Source organism: Colias philodice, chromosome 14 (genome assembly GCF_061535455.1).
Source record: "Colias philodice isolate Cphi_HAF_F1 chromosome 14, ilColPhil1 Martin Lab GWU primary, whole genome shotgun sequence".
In the NCBI taxonomy this organism is placed as follows: domain Eukaryota; kingdom Metazoa; phylum Arthropoda; class Insecta; order Lepidoptera; family Pieridae; genus Colias; species Colias philodice.
In genome coordinates this window covers 5,118,047-5,135,189 of record NC_143099.1, presented here as the reverse complement: position 1 = coordinate 5,135,189, position 17,143 = coordinate 5,118,047, and the positions used below count along the sequence as shown (strand labels likewise).

The window sequence follows — 17,143 nt, the reverse complement described above, 5'->3', positions numbered from 1 at the left end:
TAAATGGATTTTTGACAAATTTATATCATAAATAAATAAAGTAGTCGTTGACTTTGTTCCATCCCGCTTATTGTATGGTCGGTAGATTTGTTCATATCTATTATAAGCTGCATAAATGATAAAGCATATATGTACCAGTTAAGACCAAAAATGTTAATTAACTTTAAAAAATCTGTTTTAGAAACTTTGAATTATACTGCATTTCGATTGTTATGATTGCGTTTAAAAACACGCTAAGAATAAAATGCTACAAGCTTTCTGTCAGAAGATGTCTCCAGTTAACAAGGAAAACAACCGACTTTATACTCAAAGCCATTTACAGTAAAACCTATTATAACTTACTGTTTGTTTAAAACCTACATGGTGATGAATGGCAGTGCATTTTGCGTCCTAAGCCCAAGTAGGGACGCTAAGTAAGGAGTGCCTCTGAGTCATGCGGCGCCCACGCATACTTAGACTTTGAAATTCTACAAGATAGATGGCGCCAGGATATGTACTTTATTAAGTATTAAAAAACAACTTAATTGATAAAGTCTGACATTAAGAATAAATCAGAATCTATGTAGGTATGTATTTAAAGATATCATTCATACTGTTACTAAGTAACAAACAATATTGAAGTAGGAATGTATATGTACATCCTCACAAAGCCTTAGAAATATGAAGTAGGGTAAATACATATAACAATTAAAGTTATACCTTTCAAGCTTTCAAGGTAAGTAGTTAAACATTTATAAGATATCTAAATTTACAACCTACTTGCCTTTGATGTACGAATAATAGTTATACCAAATACATTTTGCTATTTCAACAAACATTAGGTAAGTACTGCAATCTTCATACAGCCTTAATCTGCATTGGCGCCGGTGATTCGCTACGCATTTGCTCACTGGCGCGGGCTTTGTACTTGCATCCATTGTAGGTGGACAAAATCTGTCACAAGATGTAAGAGAACCTCTCATTGAATTATAGATAAAGTTATATCCATTTTTATTTCAATTGTAAACCATTATTGTCACTGTATCAGATAATTGCATCCGGCTATTAGCTGTACAGAATTATAACTAACATTTAACGATAATTACTTATCTGTGTCCAAGATATCCTTATATAAAAAATTCCTCATTGATAATATTATACTTACCGACAAGGTTTTACGTAACCGTTGGGGTGGGGGAATGCAGGCTCAGGCGCAACAAACTGCAGCCTTGCAAGGACGTTGCGTCTATACGCTTATAGTTAATTATCCTAGCCAGAGCTGACTCACCGCTCACCGATTAGATTGGTAAAATGTGCATTTTATACAGTTGCGAGTGTAGCGACCTCTTGCGGTTGGAATGCGGCGCACGATGCAATTCACTGTGAAATAACTATACATGCCTTGTTATTGCGAAAATTTTAAAGAAACGATGATTATTCAACCTTACCCTGCAGTTTCGAAAACATTTAAAAGGAATTCTTTTCAGCTTTCGAAATCGGGCACTGTATGCGAGTTGCGACCCGGACGCATGACGATTATTACAAAATCTATACAGACTTTCTTCTATTATTTTATATTTACTCACTGGTTTCATTGTGAATTATTTTACTTAGTTTTTAACGGTATATCTATAATCTAAATTTTATATTTAGTTATACTTACCAATGACACGATTTTCTTAAAGTAAAGTTTAGTTCTCTTCATGAACGACAATGACCTAAATAATTAAATACCTAATTATAAGGAAAAGGACTTGGCTAAGCCTTCCTTAGTACTGTGAAAGGAAATGTTCTGATAGCAAATTCACAGAATTATTATCGATACATAGATTACGTCATAAATTTAATAAGAATGTTGTTATTTAATCAGTATTTACTGATAACTAGCACAACGAGTTAGTCTTCCTTCTTTCTTTACATCAACCGGATCTGTGGGAACACTTCGACCCCTCATTTCATTTCCTTATAGATAATAAAGTTGACTGTTTAATCTTTATGCATCATTATCGTGTACAAAGGTCTTATGTTGAGACCATGACGCATAATATAATAAATACATGCCCTATTTTGATAGCCTCTTTAGACTTATACAATGTTCATGTTTACTAAGAAGAAGACAACATTAATTTCATTTTGAAGAAATACTGAGTTCATTGGCTATTTTGAGAATTGCTAGTCATGCCAGAGCTTATCTCAACCAATTCGTGGTAAAATAAAAGGATAAGCAACTTAATGTTGAAGTTTGAAAGAACTAGTTGTATTCACCGATTAGTAATAATAAGACGATAGACGTGAGATCATTCCTAAAACTTATATTTTGTTACTAAGTATCAGAAACTTCCATTACATCAGGCATTCCATACAGCCATGAGTATTATACAATAGCCAATCCATCAACAAAATCTTCAACCCTAATTATAAACAGAGGCAATAAAAATTCTTCCCATATGAATGAATGATTTTATTATCTTAGCGAAGTCTAGCTTTTCCGCGTGAAGCATTTGCATATAAATATGATTCCAAAAGTATCCCTGTGGGCGCCGACGTCTGAGATATTTCTGAAGTCGGCGTTCGTTTATTCTCGGCCAGACGGGGCGCCTCTATATAGCTGAGCTTACGACACACCACCTTTCCAAAATTCGCTTTGATCTAACGACTAACCAGCTATCGAAACCAATTTCCTTTAATCACTCACCTTTGATGATAAGTGTTTGAAGTTTCGTTTTTCCTAATTTAAGTACCTACCTATTACGTATTTTACAGGCATTTCACAAACGCTGATGGAATTTGTAGCTTATCTGTAAGCTTTTACCTGAACATTACACTTCAAATTGTCTTAAATTAATACATATTTGCTCAAATAAACAAAGCGTATATCAAAACATAGTTTTAATTGGATATTAAAGACGATCATGAGAATGAAGAGATTCAAAGTCTATACATAAATTATTTATCGTTTTGAAATTAATACAATGTTACGTAATAACGTATTATACCAAATACATAACGTATTATTCAAAAAACAAACGCACCGTGTCAATATTCATAACGCACCACGGATCCATTATACGTACAATGATAATCAAAGCAAGAGTGCACGACTTTTCCTTTTTACTTCCTGCGATGGTCACGACCTTATTCCATCCATATTCATTAACACTCATATTACTTTGTCTCAATTTAACCGACATTATTTTGTTAATGTCAAACGAAAAATATATTAAAAGTAAGGTAAATAAAACACCTGTTTAACTAAGTAAGCCATGGGCCTACCATAATATATTAGATCAAATCAGATCCAACTTATAATACACATTAACAATTATATACTACACAGTACACACCTATTTGAAATTTTCGGCTTTGTTATGCCGTTATTTGTCAATACAGACGGAAAAAAAGATGTGATATACATATATAACAGCCAAGCCATTGTGATACTTATATGATATTTTTGCATTATCTAATTTCGTTTTTTTTTTTCAAAAGATCTTTGGAGTTCTGATTTCACGGTTAATATTTAAATTTAGACTAAATTCGAAATATTTAGACTAAATATTGCATTTTGAATAATTACTCTAAGTAGTATTAATCTAATAATGTACAAAATTCTGAAAGTATATAAACATATAATAAATAAGGCATTGTAATTAAGTCAGGCAATTCCATACAATCTCAGAAGACGATCAGTTTCTTTCAGCCGAATAAGTTAACTTATAGTACAATCTCGTGTTTTCAAATTCCAGATTTTAAATGAAATGCATATATAACGGGAATGTATGAAAATTGTTACAAAATAACATAAAAAGTGCGCTTTGTTATTATTTCATAGGATGTCTTTAACTGTTTGTCACCAAGATTGTACCATAGTTTACATAAAAATATTTCTCATTTTCCATTTTAATTTCATTTAGCAAGATATTGTATCGTCTTTTATAAAATAATGGTGTTAAACAATATATTTGATTGGCCAAAATATTTCATTGTTTATATTTTCTTTCATAAATTAAATGCAATAACTAATTCCTTTCAAACCATTTGATTTTTAAGCTTGTTTCCATATTTTCAATGATAGCTTATTCTATCGTGTTACTACTTAATGGTAGATAAATCTAGTTAAGCATATGTAATTAGGTGATAAAATAATGTTGATCTTAGTTCTTACTTAGTATAAGGACATTTTGTTTATTGTATGGCTTACGAAATATTCGAAACTAACAACAATGAAGTTTATGAACAAACAAATAAACTATTAATTATCTCATAAATGAGTTCACTTCGATAATTAAATGGTCAATGTACTAAACATTAATTATATTGCGAAGTAATAAACATTGAACGGAAATTTCCACAAAAAAATCAATAACTTTTTTTTTTTCTTAGAATAACTGTTATTTTTTCTCGTTTCATTTCTCGAGTCACTCTTTGTGCAAATAATATCGGTGTATATTTAAAAATTACATCTATGATGCTTAACACTTCAATAAATTTAATCGTAATTAAAATTAACAATTTTCAAAGTCGAAATTGAATTAAAATACTTTTACAACACATGAACACGAATTTATAGGATAATAATTTAGAAAATATTAATACTTAATTAATGAATTCATTAAATAAATAATTAATATATTAGTACGTTCGTTAATACTCCATTAAAGGTATTAACGAAATAGGAATAAAAAAACTAAATTCAACCATTTGTGGATTGTTTGATTTTAAGAATTATAGACAGACATTTCTAAAGTTTACCAAAAAGAGCACCTATTAACAAACCATATTATTTAATACACCCCACTATCTGAAATTACCCTTGTGTACTACACATTCACTTATTTTATTTAAAGAACACACGGCTTCATAATTTTTAGTTTTTTTTTTTTTAATTAATTTATAAAATCGTAGCAGGCGACTTTCTTTTATATTTTTTATTCTTTTTCGTATTCAATAAGAGCAAAGAGTGAATGCCATTATTATATTAATTTGAAAGTAATTGTGTGTCATTGAAATAATAATAGTGTTAAGGCCTAAAGGATACTTCCGTATACCATATCTGTAACTATTCGTTATTTATAATAATATATTAATCATAGGAAGGTAGATGATGTTATCACTTTGTAGCTGTTGACTGCAACGCGACGTAATTTCTGAAATAAAATATTTCATAAGATTTCATGATATAATACACATATAAGTAATATTAAACACAGAAAAAGATAATTTCAGATCATTATGTAAGGACATACTTATATTTCAATTCTAATTGAATCTAATTGCCAGTTATATCTTTGCAATACCTTACATTTTACAATATTAATCAATCACAGGGATTTCATTTCACTTAGTCCATTGAAATGTTACATTTTTTAGGCCAGCGTTACATAGAGAACGAAATTTTCTTTGCTGGAAGTTTAGGGGGGGTTAGTAGAAGCATAACTTCAAGTTTGCAATAAAGAAAAAATCGTCTCGCGGCCGCCATTTTGAAAAAAAGCATTTCATCTCTTAACAGAAGAAAGGAGGTTGCACTATTCAGCTTGTTTAAATTAAAGCAACCTCTTCTCTCTCTACAAGATACAGAAATGTATTTGTCTTTATTTTATTTTTATCTACCTGTATATTAGAAGCCAGTCTATTTTAATTTTTAGTCCCAGTGTATGCATCACAGTCGGTTTATGGAGGTATGTTTAACCTTACCGTTCTAACTAGTATGTTGGTACTTGAGTAAGTATCACACGGCAGCAGTTACATTGGATTTTATGACAGTTAACTATAAAGTACAAAATATAATCCCACTTTATCGATTTCCAATATCTCCTTTATTTTTCGGCATCAAATCAATTGCTAGTGTTTTCCCTAATCTAGCGACCCACCTAAAATAGCAAGTACTTTCACCACAGAAACGTTTACCTGGCGGCTGGCGCGCCATAGCGCTGCGAATTAGCCATTTTGAAATTGCTTTGCTTTTGTCTTAACTCTTAACTTGCCTGGTACGAGAACTCCGCGTACACAGCAGGCTTTTTTTGTTCGGTGTCTCTCAATGTTAGCCAGAAGGGCTTCTACATGTTAACGCGGACGCGTGGGTGAACTGAAGGTTCACCCTGGGAGCGACATGCGGGCGGGCGTCCCTTGACGGGGATCTCGAACCTCGGCTTGGACTGTCGCTTGAGTGGATGAGGGCGGAAGGGCCCCAGTCGGACGAGGCACAGCAGGTGCCGCCTTCACCGCGCGCCTTCACGCCGCCCCATGAGGTTAAAGCTGGTTGGTTCACAGTTTGTTTTGACCTGGTGACGGGCAGCCGCTGATGGGGTCACGGACGAATTCTACCATACCCGTGGCCCCGTCGTTGATGCGGCTTGACGGACCACAGTGGGGTTTTGGTCGGTAGGAATCCGACATAACCCACGGCCCCTACCCCCGAGGCCGTGGGTATCTATGCAATATTTCCCAACTTAAAAAAAAAGGCACCGCACTCACCCCGCTCACCTGCACGGCATCACGCGAAGTACGCGCGCACGAGCGCCTTGACCGCAGCGCGGCACAGCGGGCACGCCGCCAGCGCCGCGCTGCACTCCGCGCACGACACCAGGTGCCCGCACGGCAGGAACACCATGCTCACCTGCCACCAGACAACAATTATTATCTTTGACGTGACGACGTCTTATAATTCGATAGAGCCGGCTGCACGCACGAAAAAACATGACTCATGCGGCGTTACCTCGCTCTGAGGCGTTCCATGTAATGCTTGAAGTGCAAGCGAGAGCGCGGAACGAGCGACAAAGAAGCACAATCGGACGTTGTCACGTTCAATTATCGTCAGTAAACTGACTTTACAGACAACCAATTTTTTAGTTTATCTATTGAGCATCGTCGATACAGCTCCCGAGTTCTTTAGGAGCATAATAGGACAAGTTCACAAAAATAGATATGTACATTGAAAAACAACAGCCTAATAAGGAAATTCTACAAGACTAGCTGTGCCGCGCGGTTTCACCCGCATTACTCCGCTCCTGTTGGTCTTAGCATGATGATATATAGCCTATATTACTCGTGGATAATGTAGCTTTCAAATGGTGAAAAAATTTTTAAAACCGGTCCAGTAGTTTATGAGCCTATTCATTACAATCAAACAAACAAACAAAGTTTTCCTCTTTATAATATTAGTGTAGATTAATGATTAATTAGCGTAGCCCTTCGACAACTAATTATTTAATGCAATAGTCATAGATTATGAATTACAGTCAAAGACTATGCGTCCATTGTAACTTGACACCATACCCAAAAGCCCGCTCAGCGCAGTGTCACATGTTATGAGATTATTTTAGAACATAAATCGAGCCATTAGACTATATGATGCGATTTATATTGTACACCAATTTCGCCACTAAATTGAGGAAAAAATTGATCAATGAACAGAGAAATTTTATGGGTGTTCACTTGAAATAAAACACTGAAAATACATGGTGTAAAGCAGTACAATTTATTAAAAAAATATGTTATTACGCGTAAAAGTTTTCACTTTATTTAAGGTGGAAAAGCAGCGCTCACTTTCGACCGAGGTCATCGGTATTGTACAATTAATTAATTTTAATAATTTAATACTTTCGACAAAAACTGACTCCAGGTTGAACTCTATGAAGTGTTGCAGTAAAGCTATCGCACCATCAGCGTTATGGAAATCTTCCCTGCTGTAAATAACCACTAGCTCGTTTTTAAGTTTTGTGTTTTCTAAAAAATCATAATATGTCTCACCGTAAGGTCAAGTTCAGGCCGTGGCGGTCCCTTAGCTTTCAATTCAAGCCGAATTTGTAACGTTTTAACACACTTTTTAATGAACGCCACATTATAATTGTTCATTTTAACACTCACAAGTAATACTGATAACTACAGGCTATTTCAACACGTATCTTATGATTTTAATTAGAAAATTCCCGAATTTGCATTCGCGCGCGTGCATTGAAGTTGACTCGAGTGTTTGTTTATATAGGAGTGGCAACGTCGCGCGCAATCGCTGTCCTGTGTACGGGCGCCCGGGCGGTAAAAACGAACCGGCAACGTTTGCGGGAGCGGCGCTCCGAATTTTGCTATTTTTCCATAGAAAATCTTCTGTATCACGCGCAGGGCACTGGCAAACTTTCTCTTTCACTCCTATTGGATTTCGTATTAGGAAATGTACTAAATATTTTTTCATCGGAGCGCAATCGTGAGCGCTCCGCTTCGCGCGTTAGGTACATAATACAGTATTATACAGGTGTATGGGATGATGGAATGATGGATATATTCATTGGTATTGACCGTAGTTTTTTTTTACGATTACGATTGATTTTAAATAGTAATAATTAATATTAATAATGAAATTAAGGAGTATGATTTTATTATAATTATTTATGGGAGTTCACTGCACCAGCGCTCCTTAGGGCGAGCCGCCTCTGAAATCGACCCTAAAATATCCTGATCAAAATACAATCATTAAAATAAAATATCCTCACCTCACTATCCATACACACTTTGCACAGTCTGGCCTCTTTCAACTGTCTATTCTCTTCTTCTAGCGTCAACTCTTTCTTCTCTACTGGTACGGGAGTCTTCGATTTCTCCGGTCTCTTGTCGGATTTCACCAAAGCATTGTACACTTGAACTTGCCCGGTTGCTTCGGGCGGCATTGGTGATGAAGACTGACTATCTGAACTGGATATTCTATTGTCCGTGTTTTCGCTTGGTAACATGAATACCCTGAAAGAAATGTAGAGTTAATAATTGCAGATTAAACACTTTTTAACAGATTTTAAACGTGATTAAATTTTATATTTCTTACAGAAAAAATAAAAATAAATAAAACAAAAAATAAATTATAAGAGTGATGTTTACCAATGATTGCGCGTCATGTACAATTAGACTTTTTACTATTTACGAAGATATGTTATAGACATACAAATTAGGAAAACAGCCATTAATCAGCTTTTCAAAATATATAAACTAACTAGTCTGATAAAATCTCACCCAGTGGTATTTTCGAATATCCTAAGCGTCTCGGTAAGTATGTCCCTCGCGTACCGGTGACTGCGCGGCGACATGCTCCACGGCTCTTCGTCTAGCTGCTCGTCTAATATGGCGTCTATTAACCCATCCGATGTGGGGTATGGAAGACCTGGAATATGAAATTTATATGTTTGGTTTTATGGCATTCAAAATGCTTTATAAATATAAATTTATAAAGTATAGAAAAAATTCGATCACGAGGCGGGACTCGAACCCGCATCCTTTCGCGCCATTCCGGGGCGGATGCCTGACCAACTCAGCCACTCATGACCCGCCAGAGCAATCGAATTTATTCTATTCTTTCAGTTTTATGTGTCTAAGGGACACACCGCGCGCCATCTATTGAGACCTGGAATATGTTTGCATTCGCACTATAAAGTACAATAGCAGAATGGAAATAGGAGATTTTCAAAGCGAAATATCTTTTTTGTAGGCCTTCCCAAGATATTTTTTATTCACAAAGTTTTTCACGAGACTATAGCGCAAAGATATTTTTGACGTATAAATGCTACAATTTTTTCTCAACTAATTTCGCATGAAAGTCTGTCTTTGTTCTTTCTGTATCTGAAGTGAAATCGCCATATGCCATCCATGCCATCTCACTATTGACACTTTGAAACTTGATAAAGAATAGTACTTTTCGTTTAAAGCTTTATACATTTTCAAGTTCAAAAATCTCAGTTTAGTGGTTTAGGCGAGAAAACATAACATAAAATTAACATAAGTTAAATTACGTTTTTTTATAATATTCGTCTAAACTAATATTATAATGAGTCAAGTTTATTTAGGCTCCAAATGTACTGGACCGATTTTTTAATTTTTTTCACTTATAAAAAGGTACATTGTTAACAAGTAACATAATATGTTATATTTTATTTCGTTTTTATCGGCAGAACGATCAGACGAACGGATCGGATTTAGTAATTTATATAGCAACTACCTTTCCGCCCGCGGCTTCGCCCGCGTTTTCAGAGAAAATCCCGCATAGTTCCCTTTCCCGTGGGATTTCCGGGATAAAACCTATCCTATGTCTCAAGTTGGATCGAACTGCACATGGTGTGCGAATTTTATTATAATCGGTTAAGTGGTTTAGGATTCCATTGAGGACAAACATTGTGACACGAGATTTATATATGTATATAGCAATTTTTCGGCACACATACCGGTAGAGCGCAATCTGCGCAGTATGGCCCTCCGTACACGCGCCACATCGAGCCCCGCCCCAAGCGCCGCCACCGCCGCTTCACTCTCCATTGCTGCTTCTATCTATACATTACATAAATAAAAAAAATAAGTCGGAACTGTTGATAAAAAAAAAGACGGGTTGCACTCCGGGAGTGCCGGCAGAAGTGAAAACTTGATTATTAACGTTGAGCATGTTTGATATCCATCCGTCTTACGCTTTTTCGATCAGGTCACGTGTCCTGACGCGAGCTTAAGATTTTATACCCAACGCCGCTAAAGATGTTTTCACTTCAAAATTGGTTGTCTGTAAAGTCGGTTTACTGACGATAGTTGAACGTGACAACGTCCGATTGTGCTTCTTTGTCGCTCGTTCCGCGCTCTCGCTCGCACTTCAAGTCTTACATGGAACGCCTCAGAGCGAGGTAACGCCGCATGAGTCATGTTTTTTCGTGCGTGCAGGCGGCGCTATCGAATTATAAGACGTTGTCACGTCAAAAATTAAGTCGGAACTGTTGATAAAAATAATGAAATTTTAGCATTAAATGAAATTACGAAAAATTAGTTAATAGCATTCCAATGCTTTATAAATATAATTTTTTAAAGAATAGAAAAAAGTCGATCACGAAGCGGGATTCGAACCCGCGTCTTTCCATCAATCCGGGGCGGACGCCTGACCAATTCAACCACCCGTGATCCCACCAGAGCAATCGAATTTATTCTACTCTTCAGTTTTATGTAACAAAGTCTAATTTTTGAAGTGAAAACTTCTTTAGCGGCGTTGGGTATAAAATCTTAAACTCGCGTCAGGACCTGATCGAAAAAGCGTAAGACGGATGTTTTTTTTTTTTTTAGCCCTTATATTCCATGCGTAAGACAGATACCATTCCAAAATATCAAACATGCTGAACGTTAATAATCAAGTTTTCACTTCTGCCGGCACTCCCGGAGTGCAACCTGTCTTTTTTTTTAATGAGTTTCTCCTCAACTAAAAAATGCAATTAGCGCTTGGTTAAGTTAGTTGGCGGTTAAAGTTTTCACTTCAATAGTTCAATAAATAGTCAAATAATAAATCACTGATTGGCTTTGTTAAGAATGTTATTAAATGATTTCTTTCACACATTATTTTTGTCGTTTTAACGGACAGATAATAAACTTTTATTATAGCTAAACAGAACATTTTGTTATAATTGTATATTGTAAAGAAGAAGCCAGAGCAGTCAAAGCTTTGGTGCGTAACCTTATATATTCATATTATCAATAATCGGAATGTGCTCTTTCCCTTTTCTTACTATTTATTATTTTTATTTAGATACATAATTGAATAAAGTAAGCGTCAAGCATCGTCTTTATTTAAGACAATTATAGAAATCTAACAAATAAAATATCATTTTACCTGGGCTTCTGTAACTGGATAAGAATTAGACGAATTTCTAACTCTAGAATTTCGATCCGACGTGAGCTGCAATTGAGAAACGTTCAAATTATAAACCATTTTGCTATAAAATACTTTTTTTTTCTGTATTACTTATATTAGCTTTCCACCCGCGGCTCCAAAGAAAAACCTTCATAGGATAGGATAGGAAGGTATGGGATGGAATGGGATGGGATAGGATAGAATATGTGAGCATGTTTGCCGAGCACACGTGTCAGAAGTAAAACTTCTTTGGCAAGATTCAAAGACACCAAAATCGTCGTCTTACTCCATGACGTGACGGTATTACCATGACGCGTCCTTGACATTTTACTCACAACGTTAACAAAAAAAATTGGTTGTTTGTAAAGTAGGTTTACGATCGAGATGTTTACGTGATAACGTCTTATTGGTGGCAGCGCTTGATATGAGACGGGAGATCGGTCCGTCTCTCTCTCGTTATACCTGCGATCGCGCTCGTGAGGTTTTGGTGTGACACAAGTTTCTGAACATGTCACCCGACTAAAACGATTTTAAAAACGTTATCACGTTAAATGATCTCACCATATTCTGTCCCAATATTTGCGCTTCGGGCCGCTGCGCCGAGTCGACGAACTGCTGGCCCTTGAGCAGCAGCACGTACCCGCACTGCGGGAACCAGCGCGCGTGCTCCCGCCACGGCACGTCGCCCGCCTCCCACTTGCCCAGACCGCCGTCGCAGTAGAAACACCGGACCTGGTAGTTACAATAAATAAATAAATATTATAGGACATTATTACACAAATCGACCTAGTCCCACAGTAAGCTCAATTAAGGCTTGTGTTGTGGGTACTAGGCGACGATAAATATAATATTTAATAAATACATACCTATATAGATAACACCCAGACCCAAGAACCCCAAGAATAATTGAGTTCATCACACAAATATTTGCCCTGACCGGGGATCGAACCCGGGACCGTCGGCTCAGTAGGCAGTTACTTTACCACTGCGCCAACCGCGTCGTCGAACAATATACAGAAACGTGGCAAAAAAGGTAAAAAAACAGCTTCTCTTTTAATGAGAGTGCGGGGCAGTTCCAACAGTATTATAAGGACCATCGCGGAGGATGTAAGTGCGCCAATCATGGGACACTTTGTGCGCACACTTGTTGCGTCAAAGCGACATGTCTACGCGTAGAGTGTCCTATGGTGGACTTAGTTTTTTAGTTTTTAGATGTAATTTTACTAACATTAATACTTAGGTTTATTTTTTTACTAACAAATGGATCTCTGATATTCGAATTTTTGATGCTAAATAAATAAATAAATAAATAAAAAAGGGGGGCTACGTTAGGCGCGGGTCAAACACAAGCAGCGCGGGCGCGGGCGTGCCATAAGCGCACCTCTTCAACCTGTTTTGCACCACGTCCTTCTTCTACATTTTGTATGATAGAACTTTGGAAATAGCCAATAGCGCACCCGATGCGCGCCGGCAGTGCGCCCGATGCGCGCCGCGCCGCTAGTGTCTGTCCCGCGCCTTACGAATTATTAGTCCCAACATTTGTAAGATTGTTACATGAATAAAAGAATTATTTTGACTGTTTTTATTTATTGGGAACGTATATGGGCTGATTATGAAGTTTTAATAACAACTTCATAATCAGCCCATATATGTTCCCACTGTTGGAACACGGGCCTCTTTTGAGGGTACAGGTCATAATAGTAAATAAAAATTGTAGTAAATAGAATTAGGAGAATAACTTCTTATTCTTTCTTACTTTTACAAATGTTCATTACCATTTTTAACACAATATTTAAAAAGACTGTTCTATCCAAATACCGAAAAGTATTTTTTTTACAAACCTGATCCTCAACGCCCGTATAAAAGAACCCCGCTTCAGCAAGCGACTGCGGCGCCTGCGGTCTATCATACGGCCATCTATCGAACGTAGCGAGTCTCGCTGGTAAAGAGGCCTTAGTGGGATGTCTCGCGCCCCCGCTAACCACGCCCAACTCTCGCCACGCACTACCAGCCGCGACCACTTGTTCATTCTGTCCACCATTTCTGGAAGATTCACTGATAATTGTTCACTCATTATATCATGGTTTTTAAATATGAATAATATTAATGAATCTTTAATAATAATAATGTGAGGTAATGTGATGTGTGTTTATAGAATTTTTGTCCAAAAATTTTATTCCTAACCCTAATAAGGCGTTTTGAAATATGCTTTGATACTTTGAGGAAAACATATAAATGAATGAACTTCTCTTTGTTCTTGAGGAAAATTGTTTCACAAAAAATACTACTTATACAGGAAAATTGTGTACGCTTTTGTTTTGGGACACAGGATACAATATAATAATTCCTTACTTCCTTAATAAAATTATTAATGCGCATGTATGTTTGTTTGTTTACTTGTTCCTCCTTTTTTTATTTTGAGATAGTTAAAATAGGAGGATAGACAGAGGCCACTTTTTACAATGCAACATCTCATTTAGTTGGGAATTTCCTTAGACTATGCAAGCGAAGGTGTTAACAAATAATTGTCATATATTACCAATTAATTAATTTCAAAGCCACTCATAATTTTTCAAAAAATATTATAATATTGACTCACATTTGTGGCGCAGCTTCGCTTGTTGGCGGCGGAGAATGCGACGTCGGATAACTGGGCGATAACGAAATAGTACTTTCATTATCTTGCCTCTCCAATTGTATAACAAATTCACAATTTGGGAAGTACCTGTAAAAAAAGATTATTTTTCACATTTAATGCATTATTATAATGTAGCTTTTTCCACAATTTACAGACGACTCCCTAATTTATTTTATAATCACTATCAACATGGGTATCTTAAAAAATCAACCTAATTCTAGTATATATTTTTGTATAGATTATTCCACATACATAATATATCAAAATGCGTTATCAAAGTTGTTATTTTTTTCATGAATGTTAGCGATGTGTTGCAATCTTGTGTGACAAATACACATTTATTTAGAAACCTGTTATCAAAATGGTATACAATATTATATTATGTCTTATTTGACTAGTGGAAGTGATAAATATATTACAATGAAAAGAAGTGTTCCATTGAAAAGGGATTTTCCCTTGATAACCTTTTTTAATAATATCTTCCTTCTACATACTAAAAATGTTCTGATTTTGATATCTTAAATTACAAAAGTTATCTTTCTTGTCAAAGTATATTTATAGAAAAATTTATTTCTTACTCAGAGTAGTTAGTAACAGATATGAATATAAATTGACAATAACATGTGTTTATGTGTGTTTAAAAAAAATTCATTAAAAGTAAGTTTTGTACAAAAGAATTAAATAATTATGGCTAGTTTCATGATATTATGTTCTATAAATCTATGTTTCATTTAAAGGCATAAAATTAATAAAGATTGCTAAGATTTGTATACATTTACCTTCTATGAATTTCCAGAGGGGATCCTAAAGAACCCAAGTTTCTAAATGGAGCAAGTTCTCCACCACACCATGCACATCTCAAACGTCCTCCACCTGCATGGTAAAACCCAGCATTTACTAATGCTTCTCGGGAAATAGAACTGTCCTGTAATATTGTATAATATTTTAAAACTATGCTATTGCTATGTTATCTATATATGGTAGATGTTAATAGATTTGACACTGACATATGACCAAAATATAGTATTGATACTTAAGGTCACAAAACATGTACAAGCATCAACAAAGTAAATGATGTAATATTGTGTCAATTAAGGGAATTCATCTCTAAGACTATTTCAAAGTTAAGTAGGTAAGATTTACCTTAGTAGTTAGGATACATTATGCACAAAACTTACATTCCAATTGTTCACATAGGAGAGTAATCTCAGTGCGTCACTTCTATACATTTGGTCTTCGGTTGTAACTCCATACTCCTCTGGCACATATGACTGTTCGTCACCGCTTTCAGAGGCAACATGAGGCGCATCATTCACAGAAACACAGCCTTGATTAGGCACCGAAGGAATATTACCAGATAATTGAGGTGTCAAAACAAATGAGCAGTTAGGTGATAGCAAACGATGTCGCCACATAACTTGATCTCCATAATTCCACTCCGATATCTTTCCTCTACAACTGAAACATTCAACTTCGCAACCGTTTCCTGTATAAAAAAACCCAGCTCGTGCAATTCGTATAGGATCAACTGGAGCTGAAGCGGGCCAGTTTGTAAAAGTATTCAGCCTATTGCTTTCTATATTCATAGTTATTATTACAATAACGGAATTGCGAATATATATTCGATAAATAGTTCAAATGCGCAGTGCACTATTGTTCAGAAATATTAAACATCTCGATTATTTGGAATTATACTAATCCCAGAAACTGAAATTCTGATTTCTGAATCAATATTGATATGTCAGATTGACAGCGATGAGCCGAGGAGCACAGATCTAGTACAACTAGCTCGGACTTCGGAGCAAATAACAAGCTATTCGGAGCAATTATATCTGTGCCGAGGAGACAATTTTTTTTGGTTTCACAAGCACAGGCAACAAATATTTGGAATGTGCATGAAAATGAAAATCATATTATGAAAATCCCAAGAAGCTTACATCTCTTGGAAAATCCAATTGCACATTTTTTACAGACTTATAGTACTGCAGTACTGCATACTTCTTAATCAAGGTATCTTTAATCTTAATATAATTGAGCTAATTTTATTACACGCTTTATATTAGCTTCACCTATATTAGACTACAAGCCCGCATAGGAAAAAAATATGGGTCAAATGAACCACCAGGGGACATATCTAGAACGATAGAAGAGCATAAAATAATAAGATTCATCACTATGCCGTCACTTGTAAGCTGTCCAACTGAGTGCAGATGAGAATTGAAAAGTACAGGTAGACTCGGTAAATTTTGGTCATATATTTTTATACGGCATTCTTAACCATCGATAGATCCATTAAAAATAATAAGAAACCGCTCAGTGCCGTACAAAAATGGTGGTCCACCAAGTCAGAATTTTTATTTAATTTCCGAGAGTTACCGGGGGCAAATTTGGTCATTTGACCATGTACGGTATCTGTGTCATACTATTGCTATACTGCTTTTAATCCATTATTCCGCAACGCCGTACAAAAATCATGGGGACAAGGGGAAAAAATCGACAGTTGCAATCCCCTCTCTTTCCCCACTCCAGGGGGTCATTTGACTAAGTACGGCTTCGGTTCCAAAACATTATCTAGCACTCAAAAGTACTATTAAAAGCAATGCCGTCAAAAAATAATTGTTCTTTTAAATGTATACCAATAATCATCTTAATTTCATCGAATTCTTGATATAAAGAGCTGTAAGGTCATTTGACCCTGTACGGGAACTTTTTTTTTTAACATGATATTGTAAAATTCAATTGTTGTATAGTATTGCCGTTCAAAAGAAACCGTTCTAAAAAAAGTTATAGAGAAATGCAAAAACAGAAATTTTGTTAAAGTTTAAACATCGTAGATTAATGAAATATAATAAGTTTTCTACACTTTATTCGTTGTTTTAAATAGTATTAAC

At 35.6% G+C, this 17,143-nt stretch overlaps 1 protein-coding gene across 4 annotated transcripts; it reads right to left on the bottom strand.

The window, feature by feature from the left end:
- Window positions 1–3,226: 3,226 nt before the first annotated feature.
- Diap2 (Death-associated inhibitor of apoptosis 2) lies at window positions 3,227–16,007 on the bottom strand. 4 transcript variants are annotated; one of them, XM_089703594.1, is made up of 11 exons: window positions 15,431–16,007; window positions 15,032–15,177; window positions 14,214–14,339; window positions 13,456–13,669; window positions 12,176–12,346; window positions 11,594–11,659; window positions 10,179–10,281; window positions 8,977–9,124; window positions 8,466–8,709; window positions 6,454–6,595; window positions 3,227–5,126 (listed from the first exon to the last, which is right to left on the bottom strand). In XM_089703594.1, the coding sequence occupies exons 1-10, from the start codon at window positions 15,836–15,838 to the stop codon at window positions 6,473–6,475; spliced, it is 1,749 nt and encodes a 582-aa protein (XP_089559720.1). In that variant the 5' UTR covers window positions 15,839–16,007; the 3' UTR covers window positions 3,227–5,126; window positions 6,454–6,472. The 4 variants fall into 4 exon arrangements, with proteins under 4 accessions (XP_089559720.1, XP_089559719.1, XP_089559721.1 ...); XM_089703593.1 differs by having other exon boundaries at window positions 6,463–6,595; XM_089703595.1 differs by having other exon boundaries at window positions 6,463–6,595; window positions 13,456–13,657.
- Window positions 16,008–17,143: the final 1,136 nt, after the last annotated feature.

Excerpts from the sequence above, each read along its gene's own strand:
- Diap2 (XM_089703594.1), bottom strand. The coding sequence starts at position 15,838 with ATGAATATAGAAAGCAATAGGCTGAATACTTTTACAAACTGGCCCGCT. Across the intron at positions 12,347-13,455 it reads ATACGGGCGTTGAGGATCAG|GTCCGGTGTTTCTACTGCGA; the intron begins GTTTGTAAAAAA and ends TGTAACTACCAG. Across the intron at positions 11,660-12,175 it reads AAATATTGGGACAGAATATG|CTCACGTCGGATCGAAATTC; the intron begins GTGAGATCATTT and ends TCTCAATTGCAG.